Source organism: Sebastes fasciatus, chromosome 19 (genome assembly GCF_043250625.1).
Source record: "Sebastes fasciatus isolate fSebFas1 chromosome 19, fSebFas1.pri, whole genome shotgun sequence".
Lineage (NCBI taxonomy): Eukaryota > Metazoa > Chordata > Actinopteri > Perciformes > Sebastidae > Sebastes > Sebastes fasciatus.
The window spans coordinates 20,304,995-20,320,948 of NC_133813.1; the positions used below are offsets into that span (position 1 = coordinate 20,304,995).

The 15,954-nt window shown below is 42.2% G+C and overlaps 1 protein-coding gene across 3 annotated transcripts in view; it reads right to left on the reverse strand.

Annotated features, from left to right (window-relative positions):
- Nucleotides 1–10,186: 10,186 nt before the first annotated feature.
- rai14 (retinoic acid induced 14) overlaps nt 10,187–15,954 on the reverse strand; it is a 50,642-nt gene continuing 44,874 nt past the window's right edge. For all 3 annotated transcript variants that reach the window (XM_074617136.1, XM_074617135.1, XM_074617137.1), the window contains 6 exons: nt 15,306–15,775; nt 14,780–14,948; nt 13,241–13,408; nt 12,835–13,005; nt 12,657–12,722; nt 10,187–12,104 (listed from right to left, as the gene is read on the reverse strand). In XM_074617136.1, coding sequence (XP_074473237.1) covers nt 12,018–12,104; nt 12,657–12,722; nt 12,835–13,005; nt 13,241–13,408; nt 14,780–14,948; nt 15,306–15,775 — 1,131 coding nt within the window. In that variant the 3' untranslated portion in view covers nt 10,187–12,017. The remainder of the gene's footprint in view (nt 12,105–12,656; nt 12,723–12,834; nt 13,006–13,240; nt 13,409–14,779; nt 14,949–15,305; nt 15,776–15,954) is intronic.

Here is a 15,954-nt window from a genome sequence, read left to right on the forward strand (position 1 = left end):
AGCGGCTTCAAGAGGAGTGACATGGGGCTAAGCCTGCTGAGTATTGAGTTAGATTGAGAGGATATTCCATATGCAAACACAGACGTGCTGCCTTCCTATAATAACTTCCTCAGAAGCGACGGCAGCTCAGTGTTGAGCTATTTAAGACCAGCGAGCCTTTGAGGAGGGAGGATTTTCCCTTCCCCACTTCTCTCCCTCCCTCCCTCGGTCTCTCTCTTTCTGTCATTAATAATATGATATTGTCCCATCTGTCGGGGGAGCCAGCGTGGACCACGTGTTTCCAGTTAGGCTCATCAGAACCTGATGTGGGGAGGCCGGAGTGAGCGCGAGGGACCTGAAACTGGGAAGCCTGGAACTAGAGTGGGAACGGCGGCACAGGGCGAGGTAATTAAATCACAGGGTCTCCACTATTTCAGTGCGCAGGTATACACTTCAGTGATATATGAAAACTCACAAAGTCTGTTTGGAATAAGCAGAGGACTCTTGGGAAAGATAGCGCGAGCTGCAAGACGTTATTATCCAGCTCGAACAATAAATAGTCAAATAAAGATGTGTTTTTTTTCTGACCTCTTTCACATGACACGCCGTGCAAAACATTCTCCCTCCCAGATGTTTAGTTTCATGGCTCCCCGCCAAATGTTTACATGCACATATTGTTCACCATATACAAGCGATCGTATAATTAGATTGTCTTATATGATTGGTTTACAAAGTAATGTGTAGGTGCCCTGGGACACAAGTACGTTGACATCACTATTAACATATTTGTAAGATGCCATAATGTAAAACGCAAACAAGAAAATAGTCTGATCAAAGGCCTTGTTCTGCCCACTGCTATTACCCCACCGCCAGACAGTATTGCTGCAATCATTCTGTGCTAAATCAGATGCAGAAATAAACATCTCTGGGGTTTGGATCTGTAGCCAAAACTCTCTCAGATCAGGGATCTCATCCAACTCTCCCACATCCAGACGGAGCAAAAGAGCACACGATAATGTATTATTGAATATCATCAATACGCATGCAAACATTGGAGGTTTGTAGACAGTGAAGACAGTGGGTCATGAAACTGTTACGCTGAATCATGTTTAAGAACAAGAGGAATAATGTAAACACTTAACCATGGCTCTTACTGCTATTCACAGTACACCACTTGCAGTGTTTCTGTGCAGGACTTTTTGCTTTGTGTTGTGGTGTTGTGGTCTTCCACAGTCGTGAGTGTAACTGTATCTCAGTGACCTAGGTTACTGCCGCCAGCAGATCTGCAGTCGGCTCAGTGATGTCAGGGAATGCACCAAGCGCGCCCAGAGATGGTGTAGCGGTTGCCGGGGGAATACCACTTCAATTTCAACAAATCACATCTGCTATCATCACGGCGTAGCACCGTCAAATCTCTTTTTTAGGGGGAACCGAATAGCGAGGAAACCGGAGAGCCGAGGCTGTAATCTGCGTGATGTCATCCTGGTGCGCCGCCCAGAGCGACAATCAAGATGAGGCTGAATTTTAGTGAAATGTTTTTTTGTGAGCCTTCGCTGATGTTAGATTTGAGTCATAAAATGTGCGTTTTCCCCGGAGGAAATGTTCCAGCGTACTGTTACAGTCACCTATTCCAACTTTTCCAATTGATTCTCTATGGAGCTGTGTACCGTTTCACAGATTCTTTATCGTTTATGACTGTTCACGTACAGTATACAGATTCAGCAATCCTAGAAATATTATATTGTAATGGTGTAATTCAGAGGAGCTCCCTTGGTGGCTTCAGCTGCTCAAGTATAAGATCAAATCAGACCCAAGCTTCTCTCCCGTCTCTCTACTCTCTGATCCCTCTCATCATTTCTGTTCAGTAATGCTTGATGGATTCTACTAAGAGCCAAATGTAGATTACTCAAAAGCATCTTTGCATTAATATCATCTTTTATCCATTAGACGTTCGGTTCAAAAGACCTGCTTAAGATGCCTCTAGGAAACGAAACCCGTCGATTTTGAATCATTTCGATTTGGTTTGATTCCATTTGGTTTGCTTCAGAGAGAAGGACTTTTGAATGTTCTCCATCAAAGGATCGTAGGAGAATTAAAACCTTGTTTTTCACCAACAAACAAACAAAAAAACAAATGTGTCTATGAAGTTTGGGCCCATGCCGTGATGCGGAGCAACAAATCCAGCCAAGTTGTAATTTAGTAAAACACTTAAAGCAGTTTGTGTTTTCTCTACCGCATATACTATGTGTGTCCACATTTGATTGTGTGTTTGCATGCTTTCATGTTGGTGGATGTGTGCGAGTGTGTTTGTGGGCCACAGTAGGCTGCAGGCGAGGTTACATCTTGCAGCAATTAAGCTGCATGCGTCTCTTACGCCCCTCCATTCGTCTACTGCGGGGTCTCGTTTCAAGGCCGGGCTGCGTTAGACAAACTGAGAACATTTGACGGCTTTTTGGTGGCTGGTGGCTTGACGGTTGAACACAGCAACAACATGTTGCACACATCGGTTAATTACTCGACAATAAAATGCGGTCGCATTAGATGGAACGTAAGCATGTTAGCAATGTTGACAAACCATAGAGATGTGCGGCAGAGGGAAGAGATGAAAAGAAAGAGGGAGAGGAGGAGGAGGAGGAAGGAGGGAAGCAAAAGAGAGGTAGAGTGATATAGGTGAAGTGAGAGATGAGGTGAAGGCCGTAATGTGATGACAGTTGCTGAAAAACAGTTGCCAGGAACGAAAATTTGCATTTGGAAATGTGTCAGGCCTGTTTTATTTCTCAGTTCTGTTCCATCACTTCCACAGCGTTCATTACCGTCAGACCTCCCATAAAAATACATATGTAAACACACGGTGTTCTGCCAAGAAGGAGAGAGAGCCGCGGACTCAGTGATACTTAAAAAGTTCCCCGATGACAGCATGAATGCAACCACGCACGTAGTTATCATGGCAGAGATTACTGACATACCGAAACCTCTCCCTGTTTACACTGTAGGAGCCTGGATGCCAGAAGCCAATTGTCCCCAGCATTACCGAGAGGCATTTAGCACGGCTACATGTCAAAATATAATTAGTTTTAACTGTGTAGTTCAACAGATAGTCAACAAACAAATGATCTCTTGTAGATGTAGACTCACAGAAGTATTGTGTCTATGTAGACAATGAGGCCTGGGACGGCTTTATGTGGCTGCGTAGTGGAAGAGGGTTGTGGCCAAGAGAAAAAAAACATGGAGAAGCGAGAGCAGCAGATCAGGAGAGAGGGACAAGTGTATATGATGAATCACTGGAAGGATGACTAATCTGCCACTAACAGACTCCTCGGAAGTGGCGTGCAAACCTGTACAAGGTGCCAGAAGCCTGGGAGGAACAGGCTGAGGGGGGGGGGGAGAGGAAGTTGCTGATGAAGAGGTGACTTTTCTAGTTAGATTTCTTGACAACCATGACTCACTAGTGATTAAGCACAGCAGCAGTAAAGCACATTTTATATTTGACATCCTTTGGTAAATTAAAGTTTGGTCTCAAGTTGATAACCTGAGTGGTTATTGATAAGCAGATTCTTTGCACTGATGACCTTCACTGCATGGCCAAAAGTATATGGACACCTGAAGATTACGCGTTATGTGATCGTTGAATATCTGATTCTAAATGGCTATTAATATGCTGCTATAACAGCCTCCACTTTTGTGGGAAGGTTTTTCCATAAGATTGGGAGGTCAGGCACTGTCGTCAAGCAGTGAGGCCTGGCCGGGTCCATCGGAGGCTCCAGAGATTGTTTTCTAGCTAGGGCTCGTTATTGGTGGGGCTCTGGAATTTGTCGTAAATATACAAATAAATGAGGCCAGGTGCAGACTTATTTTGAAGTCTCAAATGATTACTACAAAACTTAAAAATGATAATAATATCCAGCGCTCTGATAGTACTGGTAGATAGGACCCAAGTGCTGACAAAGAATAGAACAATGCAGAAATAGACACCAGTCAGCTTTGGAAAATGAATAAACAGTTTACTTAAGTAAATACATTTTGTTGATAAGCAATTCGAACTTGCCCAGGTGGTTCTAGTGCATAGCAGGTTATTATGGCAATTGGGGGGGGTGCTATTGAACCGGATCAGCTGGTGAATGGGGGAAACTGCTGCAGAATTATGGACGCTTTCACAAACCAACATTTAGTCCACTTTAATCGAACTCTGGTGCGGTTCGTTTGGGCGGTTTTGAACGCAGTAATCGTACTCTGGTGCGGACCAAAACAGCTGGTGCAAGATGTGGCCTCGGACCGTTTCCAAACATACCAAAACGCAATAAAATATTAGGAAATACTTCATTAAAGCAGAAACGACACATACTGGCAGACACAAGTAGCGACACTTGAGCAGATAACGCTCGCTGAGACCGAGCATACGGCCTCTGACGCACATTAGTGAGAAGCCATTCAACAATATTTACTAAGCCCACAAACCTTGATTTGGTAGGAAATACACAGTATAAACTGCACTGCTTTTACTGCTGCCGTGCTTAATCACTAGTGAGTCATGGTTGTCAAGAAAACTAACTAGAAAAGTCACCTCTTCATCAGCAACTTCCTCTTCCCCCCCTCAGCCTTGTTTCTCTCAGGCTTCTGGCACCTTATACAGGTTTGCACGCCACTTCAGAGGAGTCTGTTAGTGGCAGATTAGTCATCCTTCCAGTGATTCAACATATACACTTGTCCCTCTCTCCTGATCTGCTGCTCTCGCTTCTCCATGTTTTTTTTCTCTTGGCCACAACCTCTTCTCATTTCCTCCCGGAGTGGGCTCCTTCAGCCGCAGTCTTCCTCTCCTGGGATTTGACCTTCTCTTATGACTTCTCAACATCGCCTAAACTCTCCGCTCTTCATTTTACTGAACTCTTTTTCTCTACACAGAATCACCACGAATCAATTCACTTTTGCATTCATATATCATAAGCTGTCTTTCTTTGTCCTTTTTAGTGGAAAGCGTGTCAGTCACAAAGTACCTTATCTGTGCCTATCTCTGGGGTTCCTCAGGGTTCATCTCTGGGTCCACTCATTAGTTGCCATGTTTTGCCGTTCCGTGGGCTAAATCCATTAACCCTTTGAACTTCACTGCCTCAACGGCGAGTCATCATTACAAAGGCTCTATTTGAAATAGTAGTTCAGATCAGCAAGTGCCCAAACATAAGAAACACCACCCCACGTTACAGAGAAATTACGAAATTACGTGCAAAATATTTACAATTCTCGATTGGATGTAATGGTGCGTTCATACTAATCACAATATCTGATTTTGAATATTCAAATCAAGACAATGTTGCTTTGAAGTTGGGCAACAACTAATTATTATTTCCATCAGCGATTAATCTGCAGATCATTTTCTCAGTAACTAAGTTAATTTCATTTGTAAAATATTAATATAGATAACAGTTTTCTGACATTTTCCCAGAGCCAAAGGGAAATTAATCAAATTGCTTATGTTGTCCGACCAACAGTCAAAAACCTAAATATACAATCATATATAATAAAGAAAAGTAGCTGCAAACAGCTTCTTTTTTTTTGCAGTTTTGCTTGAAAAAATATTTAAACAATTAATTGATTTATCAAAGTTTTTGACGAGTAATTTCCTGTCCTTCAATAATCGGTTAATTGGCTAATTATTTAATGGCGTTAGTTCTACTTCTTTTGGAGCAAGCAGATAAGGAGCATTTATGTGACATTAAAAAAATCTAACTTCAAAGCCACTTAAAGATGTTAGACATTAAAGGAAAACACTGAAAGGTCAATTTAATAGCTAGTTAAATGCAACAGAAATAGCTATAAAACAGTCCCATGATTAAACATCCCCGTAAATAACGTCAATTTTTTAAAATATTATTTCAGCCAAGCAGAGTTCATCCTGCCACTCACACTGGGGCTGGGATATTTGACAAATATGGGCCCTTGTGATCACAGCACCAGATCTCTCTCCACTAACCCCCGAGGCCTGAGGGCAGAACGTGTGGGAAAGCAAGATTGACAGGAAGTTGACGTGTAAAGGCAGAGGTGTGTGTGTGTGTGTTTGTACGAATGTGTGTAGTTTCTTGCGTGCATTATGCGTATGTGTGTGTGTTTGCCCAGCGGGCAGAACACAGGGCCAGGACAGGAAACGAAGTGGTTGTGCCACCGGTTAGAGGAAACAGAACGGCAGATAAATTACCCGGAGTCGGGCTGGCAGGACTTCTGAGAGCCAAAGCTGAGTGGACATTGAGGGAGGACAGAGTGTTGACATGGAGGACGGCCGTGCCTAACCCAACAGGAAGATAAACAATGTTTTTTTTAATTCACCCACTATTTCAAACTCAAAGTGTATATTTCTTACTCTGATTCTGGAGGAGGTTAGAGTAAATGCAGAAACTGAACATTAGATATCATGTGTGTATATATATATGTATATATATATGTATGTATGTACGTATATATGTATGTACGTATATATGTATATATATATGTATATATATATGTATGTATGTGTATATATATATATATATATATATGTATGTATATATATATATATGTGTATATATGGGGACAAATGAAAGGAAATAAACAACATAAAGGGACTTAGTACGGCGTTGGACCACCACGAGCCACCAGAACAGCTTCCAATGCTTCCTTTGCAAGAATTCTACAAGTCTCTGCAGCTCTACTGGAGGGATAAAACACCATTCTTCTAAAGATAGTCCCTCATTTAGTGTTTTGATGATGGCGGTGGAGAGTCTGTCTAACACGTCCGTCCTAAATATCCCATAGGAGTTCAAATAGGTTGAAATCTGGTGACTAGGAAAGCCCCATTCACATGATTTTCATACTCATCAAGCCATTTAATTAAATTTTTTCAGATTTTTCCTACAATTTGTCTCCTATCTGTAAAAGTGTGTGAGCAGGACGGCCCTATGGGAGTCTCTTTACCATTATATTATATTGACACTTTACCTTTATATACTTTTACTTACTGTTTTACAAACTGTTTACATTTCTTTATATATATTTATGACTTAAAATTATGCATATTACTATATTCCTGTTTACATTCAGTTTATTCATTTAAATCACCTACATTTATTTAATTTGGTGCTTTATCCCTATATTTTAACTTTCACTATTTTACGTCTTAGATTCTAATTTTTCTAGTTGCGTGATTTTCTTTTTATTCATATTTAATGAGCATTGTTGAAGGGAATCTAAGATTTTCATACTACTCTGTAATTGTTGTGCATATGACAACAAATAAGAGATCCAATTTTGGCAAAGGCTGCCATCTAGTGGTCATATACCGCCTGTTCAGTCTTAAACTGCTCTTCACCAAACACTTGCCACAAGTATGTTAAGATAAATCGGATTTGACTCTACATTCAACAAAGAAACATTGTGGCCCATTCTGGGTTAAGAAAGGATCAGCTTTTGTCTTTGATAGCCAAGATTTAATGAAACCAAGCCTGTGATGTAAAATCATTTGTTGTATCTTGTTTATCTAGAAACCAAAGGTCTGATGTTGTTTCTGTGGTCATTGAGTTCGGCAGATTAAAAAAATAGATCATGTGAGTTGTGTGATTTGGGAGAAGTGTGTCCCAACATTTATCATTTAAGAGTATATTCTGGTAAACAAGTGTATCTGTTGCTTGCTTCTGATGTGTTTCTATTGGCCAACTTTGTCTCAAAAGCTTGGAAAAGAAGGCAGTGTTGTTGTGTTGTTTGAACATGTATACAGGGAAAAAGTATTTGCCCCGTCCTGATTTCTTCTATTTCTGCATATTCGTCACACTTGACTGTTTCAGATCTTCAAACTAAATTGAATATCATACAAAGACAATCTGAGTAAAACACAAAATACAGTTTTTAAATGATTATTTCATTTATTGAAGGAAAAAAAGTCATCCAACACCAACTGGCCCTACATGTGTGAAAAAAGTAATTGCCCCCTTAGTTACTCATTCAAACAAAATGGACCAAATTGAATTTATAACTGGGTTGAATTAGACTTGACACAGTCAGGCTTGATTGCTGCTAAACATTACATTTCCAGCAATGTGAAGTTGGCTAAAAAGGTCTCAATAAGTAGCACAGTGTGACGCGATCAAAAGAAATTCCACAAGAGATGAGAAAGAAAGAAATATATCGGTCTGGAAAGGGTTACAAAGCCATTTTTTATGGCTCTGGCACTCTAGCGAACCACAGTGAGAGCTATTATGTCCAAATGGAGAAAAATTGGAACAGTGGTGAATCTTCCCAGGAGAGGCCGGCCTACCAAAATTACTCCAAGAGCACATCGACGCCTCATCCAGGAAGTCACAAAAGAACCCAGACAGACATCTAAGGAACTGCAGGCCTCGCTCGCCTCCATTAACGTCAGCGCTTGTGATTCCACTAAAAGAAAGAGACACAAAAAAACACAGTGATGAAGCCTGAGCCTTTTACGGATGATGTTCTGCATTCAACAATAACTAGCAGTCAGTCATGGCGGTGGTGGCGTGATGGTGTGGGGATGGAACTGATGGAAGCATGAATTCTACCAGAGTTATCAGTCCTCGATCTAAACCTCAAGCGCAACTGTGTTATGCAGCAGGACAACGGTCCAAAGCACAAGAGCAAGTCCACCCAAAAAGTCCACCAAAATTAAGGTTTTTGGAGCGGCCTATTCAAATTCCTGACTTCAATCCAATTGAGATGCTGTGGCTGTGGCTTAAATGTGCAATTCAGACTCAAAAACCCTCCAATGTGGCCGAATTAAAGCAATTCTGCAAAGAAGAGTCGGCCAGAATTCCTCCACAGCGATGTAAAAGACTGATCTCCGGAAATCGGAAAGCGTTTCGGTTGCAGCTAAATGTGGCACAACTAGTTAATTACTTTTGCACACGGGTGATGTACGTGTTAGATTACTTTTTTCCTTCAATACATGAAATGATCATTTAAAGGGGACATATCGTGCTCATTTTCAGGTTCAGACTTGTATTTGGGGTTTCTTATAGAACATGTTTACTTACTTTTAATGTTCAAAAAACATTATTTTTCTCATACTGTTAGTCTGAATATACCTGTATATAAATATTAATCACAATTCTGGCTTCCCACAATTAAATGAGCATGATCGCCTTGCGATATTGATGTTTAAAAATGCGCGGTCTGCTCATAGAAAACGCTGCAGCATATCAAATCAAGCGCTTCCTAAACTAACAGCAAGGCACCAGCCGGTGATGGAGATGTTTTGGCTTCACTTTTGGGTATGGATATTATTTATACAACCAATGTGTTTACTTTAATTTAAATTAAGGGCATTAAATTGATTATCTAGCTCTTATTGTTGCTAATTTTGCTCTTGAAGTGCACCACATTGATGCATTTAACTCTAAAATGTAGAGTTGAATGTAAATGCAATGTCAGTTTTTTCCAACATCGTGCAGCCCTCAGTTGTACATTAGCAGGAACAGCATGAAAGTGAAAACAGTGCTCTCTTTATTTTAATGTGAAAGTCCAATAGTTGTCGCTAAAATCAATGAATAATTGTGATAAATAAACGTGATATCAATATTGATCCAAATAATCGTGATCATCATTTTGGCCATAATCGTGCAGCCCTTATTCACCCTCTGTCTGAAACGCTCCGTTTTAGCGCCTGTCTCTTTAAGACCCCATCCCGAAAAAGCCCAGTCTGCTCTGACTGGCTTGGGTGAAAACTATGGTGCACCTTTGCAAAGGTAGTTCTCAAGCTGTGGGCGATATATTCTAATGAATTACATGTTTTTTCTGATCTAGGCAGCCCACAAAAAACTGACTGTGTTGTCTTATTCCACAGTTTGTGTTGGTGGGCACTCAAGATACCCAAATGTCTGTATACAAGCACTGAAAAGGTGAGTTTGTCATGATATTACCCTTTAAATACTGTATTTTGTGTTTACTCAGGTTATCTCTGTCTTATATTCAGTTTTGTTTGACGGTCTGAGAGCGTTTATACTTTTTCACTGCACTGTATGTGGCACTCTGAATCTGCTTTAAGTTAATCTGTGGTATGTTGTAAATGCATGCAGGCTGGGCGTACTGTAGTTGTATGCATGACACAATAACCAAAACCTAATTTCAATCACTATGCTAAAATCCTTTTAAGGTTTCAAATTAAGTAATGCTACCTTTCTTACAATAGAGGTTTTGATATGAGGAGGGAAACATAAAACAGACACATAAATGGCACAATATTTTGAAAATTTATTAACGTGGGCAACAAAGCAGTTCGCAAACAAGCATTTTTTTCATGTCACTACAAAACTCTTAGTGTAGAAACGACCAGCAGAGTTCGTTCTTTTCCCTTTCGTGTTACAAAACATTTCAGTCAAAGGCTTAGAGATAAAGAGAGACATTGTTTATGATATTCTACAAACCTATGAAATAAAGCAAAAGCTCTACTCAGGGTGTAACAAACCTTACAGTCAGGTGTAAATCGGTAAAAAAGTTCCTGAGTGAGAGACGAGGGTGGGAGCTTCAGTCGGTCATACACAAATTAATCTGACTAAAGTTGAACAGCGTTAGTGTTTAATCTCAAACACTGAGCAGAAGCAGGGTGATATCTAAGTGCGTATGGCTCTAAGTACAGTACTAAGGCAAAGGAGTGTGATGTGAAAACAGTTCAGAAGCCTCTAGAAGACACAAAAGAAATGTATTCTGTACATACTAGTGTATATCCGTACCTACAAAGAAACACAGAGAGATGGGAGTATGACTAATAGAAAGACAGAAAGCATTCCTCCTGGTAAATGTTAATAAATTAATAAGGAAGCCTGGTGAAATTGGCATCAACGGCAATTGAGAATTACTGATATTGACAGTAATTCTCGGTCGCAAAAAGTACTGCAGAGTCAGAAAATACTGTCTGATTACAGGCACGTGACAGCAGACTCAACCGTTTGCTTTCAGCCGACACATTTTGCTTTTCAAGTAAGGGATTGAACAAAAGACCAACGTGTAAGATTTAGACGAGAGGAAATGTAAGAACTAAAAAATCTTACCTCCTGACTGTCCTTGGAGTCAAAATATTCAGTTACAACTGAAACGTTTTATCACAGTAAACAATCATTCAACCCCTTATATGTAAAATATGAATAATAACAGGAAATCAACTAATTCAGGCGTCACTAGACCAAAATAGTGCGTTGTTATACTCGAGGAAAAGTCATTTCATTCACACAAAACAAGGCCATCAAAAATACAGCTATCAAACCTCTTCATTAAAGTACAGTATCTTAGAAAACATGGCATGTAATACAATTCAGTAAAATACATTTTTATAAATTTGTTGTGCTAATGGGGAAATAGCAATACAAACAGTATCATGCTTTTTCTTCATAGAAGTGCGACAAAAAAACAAAACATTTTTATGTGATTTTTTTTTTGGGCTGTTTGAGCAAAGTCACATGCATTGTTTAGAGGGCACAAATAATTTAGATTGTATCAGGAAAATGTTGACAACCATGAAACCTTTTTTAGACAACAAGTAAAATACTACTAACACTGTTGTATCATAAAATAGATACTAGCAACAGCAGCGCCAAGTGAGTCTTTTAGCGCACATTGTAACAGAAACCAACCACGTTAAACTCACTGTTTTGAGTGGACTGATTAGTACGCACACGTTTGTGTCAGAGTACACGTGTTTTGCATTGTTATTGTCCAACTGCATGTGATTTAAGGTTACTGCACATTTGACAGTGTAGTGTTTACATGCACATACAAAGTTTGGCTGGAACCACTTGGTTCTTAGTTGGCTGATGTGCATTATCTGTATGCTGGGCTGGGCTTTCCCAAAAACATCTTATATCATAAGATCGATTACGTTAGCAAAGGCAATGAGCATGATTGTAAACCTATTCCTCAGTAACAAGGTTTATCCAGAGGCACCATGTGTGTGGCCTTGCTTGTAATCAGCACAAGCGACGTGTGAATTCGGACGGGAGGCGCCGACGGCAGCAAGTCACTTCACTTTCGTTCACAACATGCTTTTGGGAAACCACACCCAGTGTATCTTAGCAGGCCTCCTTGGCTTGGCTTGGCACCTTGCACATCATCAGGATCTGCTTCAAGGCTTTCTGGACGTCCTCGTCCATCTGACCCTGAAGACACAACACCGCTTCAGTTAACCGACTCAAATAAATACACAATAAGTACTAGGGCTGCCCCCTCTTAATCACTCATTTTGGTCTTAGTCAACTAAAGCTGGGCATACACCGTACACAACCCAAGTTACTATGGGATTTAAAGGGCCAGTTCACCCAAAAACAATCAGAATTTCTCACATCTTGTGATATATTTGGGTTGATTTTCCAGATTTTGAGATGTCTGTCTGAGATTTCTGCAGCCAACCCAATAAAATGTGTTTCAGCGGAACTACTTTCTACATAAGAAATTATTATATAGTATGCTGTAGAATATATTTTTTAAAGTAATTTTTCAGTCTTTTTTCAGAGCACATCAAATGCAACTCCATTCACCTCCTTCGTATTGGGATGGAGGCAGAAATATTATTGCAAAACTATCTGCACGGCTACATACCACAACTGGTAAGAGGGAAAAGTGTATTTCTTCATAATTTGAGTACCATTCCTTTACAATTTGAGTTGAAAACTAAACTTGCACTCTTTCAGCAAACTAATGGATGGATTTACCTGGACAGCATAGAGGAGGTGCATCCTGTAGACTGACACTATCTCATTGTGCTGCTTCTTTGACTCCTAAAAAGAAAACAAGAGGTAAATAGAAATGTTTTCACCTTTTACAATACAAGTATTCGTAGTACAGTAAATATTCTGTGTTATATCTTAAAATATGTAGACCAAATCTTACAGCTAGCTGGTACTGTAGTTGTTTGATTTGTTGCTGCAGTGTCTCCAGCTGCTGGTTCAGCTGCTGGTTTTGCTGCAGTCTCTTGGAGGGAGACCCAGCGCTGTAGGAGAGCTGTGATAGGCTGTTTAAGGCATCCTTCAGCTTCCCCACCTCCCGTGACAGGTCATCTATCTGAGAGGGAGAAACAGAAAACATCTAGTTAATTAAACTATTAACTTTAAAGAGATTTTTATCTAAAAAAAAAAATGGTATGATAACAGGAAAAACAACAGATTAGACTGTCTCAAGTTTAGGTTGACTTGTGTCTAAAATTACATCGCAACCAACTTCTAAATCATGTGTCTGGTGTCAGTACTGCAGTAGTGATGGTACTTGTGCAGCGGCCCGGTACCAGATTGTTACTGACCCTCTTGTTCTTCTCTCTCTCTGAGGCGACGTGGTTCTCCACCAGCTGTTTGAGCTGACACACTGCATCCTGGGCCTCAGCCAGCCTGCTGCTCAGCGTCTGGTTCTCCTTCTCCCTCGACATCAGCAGCTCCTGCACAGCCGCCCGCTCTGCACCGTTGTCCCGCGCCTGATGGACAGAAACCACGCTGGAGAGGTAAGTTCACTCTCTCTCTATTGACCTCCCTTGCTCCCTCTCATTCCCGCTCTCCCTCTATCTCTCTCTCCTTCCCACTCTCTCTAACTCTCCCTCGCTCTATCTATCTCTCACTCTATCTCGCTTCTCTCTCTCTATCCATCGCTCTATCTATTTCTCGCTCTCTCTGCCTCGCTCGCTCCATCTCTATCTCGCTCCCTTTCCTTCCCGCTCTCTCCCTCTTCTTCCCTCTCTGGCTCGCCCGCTCTCCATCTCTCTCCCTCGCTCGCTTGCTCCCTCTCCCCATCTCTATCGCTCTCTCTCTCTCTCTCTCCATCTGTCCCTCGCTATCTCTTGCTCTCCCTCGCTCCTCCCTCTCTATCGCTCTCTCTCTACCTCGCACCCTCTCCTTCCCGCTCTATCTAACTCTCCCTCGCTCGCTCTCTTGCTCTCTATCTCTCGCTCTCCTTCCCACTCGCTCCCACTCTCTCTATCGCTCACTTGCTCCATCTCGCTCCCTTTCCTTCCCGCTTGCTCGCTCCATCTCTCTATCTCTGGCTCGCTCTCTCTATCCCTCGCTCTCTATCTCTCCCTCCCCTCGCTCCATCTCTCCATCGCACCCTCTCTCTCCCTCGCACCCTCTCCATTTACCTCTCCCTTGCTCACTCTCCTTCCCCCTCTCTCTCGCTAGCTTGCTCCTTCTCCTTCCCACTCTCTCTAACTCTTCCTCGCTCCCGCTCTCTCTCCCTCGCTCCCGCTCTCTCTAACTCTCCCTCGCTCTCTCTCCCTCTCTTCTTCTTCCCGCTCGCTTGCTCGCTCTCTTTATATCTCTCCCTTGCTCCATCTCTGGCTCGCTTGCTTTCCTTCCTGCTCTCTCTCCCTCCATCTCTCTCTCTCTCTCTCTCTCCTTCCCGCTCTCTCTAACTCTCCCTCGCTCCTTCCCGCTCTCTCTCTCTCCTTCCCGCTCTCTCTCTCTCCTTCCCGCTCTCTCTAACTCTCCCTCGCTCCTTCCCGCTCTCCCTCGCTCTCTCCGTCGCTCCTTCTCCTTCCCACTCTCCCCGTCGCTCTCTCTATCACTACCTCTATCTCTCCCTCTTCCTAACTCGCTCGATCTCTCCCTTACTCCCACTATCTCTCGCTCCCTCTCCTTCCCACTCTATCTCTCCCTTTCTCGCTTGCTCTCCATCTCGCTCGCTCGCGCTTTCTATTTCTCGCTCCATCTCTCCCTCGACCGCTATCTCTATGGCTTTTTCTCTCGCTCACCCTCTATCACTTGCTCGCTTCCTCTCTCTCCATTGAGCTATCGCCTCTATCGTCCCAAGCCTAATAAACAGTCAATGTTTGAAAGTTGTTTTTTATTCTCACCTTCTGCCATGCATCAGCAGCCTCCAGAGCCATCTCGTCCTGCTTCCTGAGGGCCCCCTGGAGGAGCTGCGTCAGGTGGTTCACCTCGCCCTCCAGCTGCTTTTGCGTAGTCTCGTGCTCAACGCGGGAAACTGAATCATCTGGGGTGACATCTTTCTCTGCTGTCTGCCTTTTTTGTGTAAAAGACAAGAATCCCATGGTGAAATCTGATGCCTTGATCAGCTCACATCACTACAGTAGGAGAAACCATCTTCATATAAAACGCGTTTTAGTCCCCCCACACTGGATTGTAAACAAGTTATGAGGTAAAAGTATATTTTCTTCTATAAAGTTGCAATAAATGGAAATACTTGAGTAAAATACCCTAAAAAGCATACAGTGTTTATTACATTCCTCCACTGCTTTTCTAATTGCTTATATACCATTTCATAAGCCCCTATTTCCCCCTCAGCATCCAGCTGTAGGTCTCTAGTAAAAGCAGAAAAAGATGCATCTATCAACCACAGGTGACAGTTTTCTTCCTCACCTGTTCTGAAGAGCCTCCACCTGCAAGGTTTTCTGGCATAGCTGCTCTTTCAGGGCCTCTGACTGGCTTTCCAACTCTTTGATGGCATTTCCCAGAGACGACATCACTTGTGTGTGGTCGGCGAGGGCCACAGAGCTCTGTGCCTGAGCTTCTGCCTCCTGCCTCAGCAGTGAAATCTCCTCTTGGGCGGCCGAGTGCTTCTTCTCCGTCTCAGCTAGCAACGTCTGCAGCTCCTCCACCTTGCTGTTCAGCACCTGTTGCTGCTGTTGTTCTGAGGAGGGAGATGAGGCTGCGCTGCTCTCAGCCAGCTGTTTCTGTGCGGTACTTAGCTGACTCTTGGTGTCACTGTAGGAGTGTGACAGTTCCAGCAAGCGGCGCTGCAGCCCAGCAATTACCTCGTTGAGCTCAGCCTTCATTTCTTCAAAGTCTTTGGCTGCAGCTTCAACTGGCACTGTGCCCCTCAGAGCCTCCTAAACAACAAGGGAAAAAATTAAAGAGGAAAAGTAGGAGACATGTCATTGAATTCAAGAAGTAGGTGATGCACAGCAAGTAGAATAAAATAAAGGATAATTGATGTCAATGTTGAAGCACTTTGAACTTCTGTATTAATGAAAGGACGACTGCACCGATTTTATACGTCAGAGAGAAA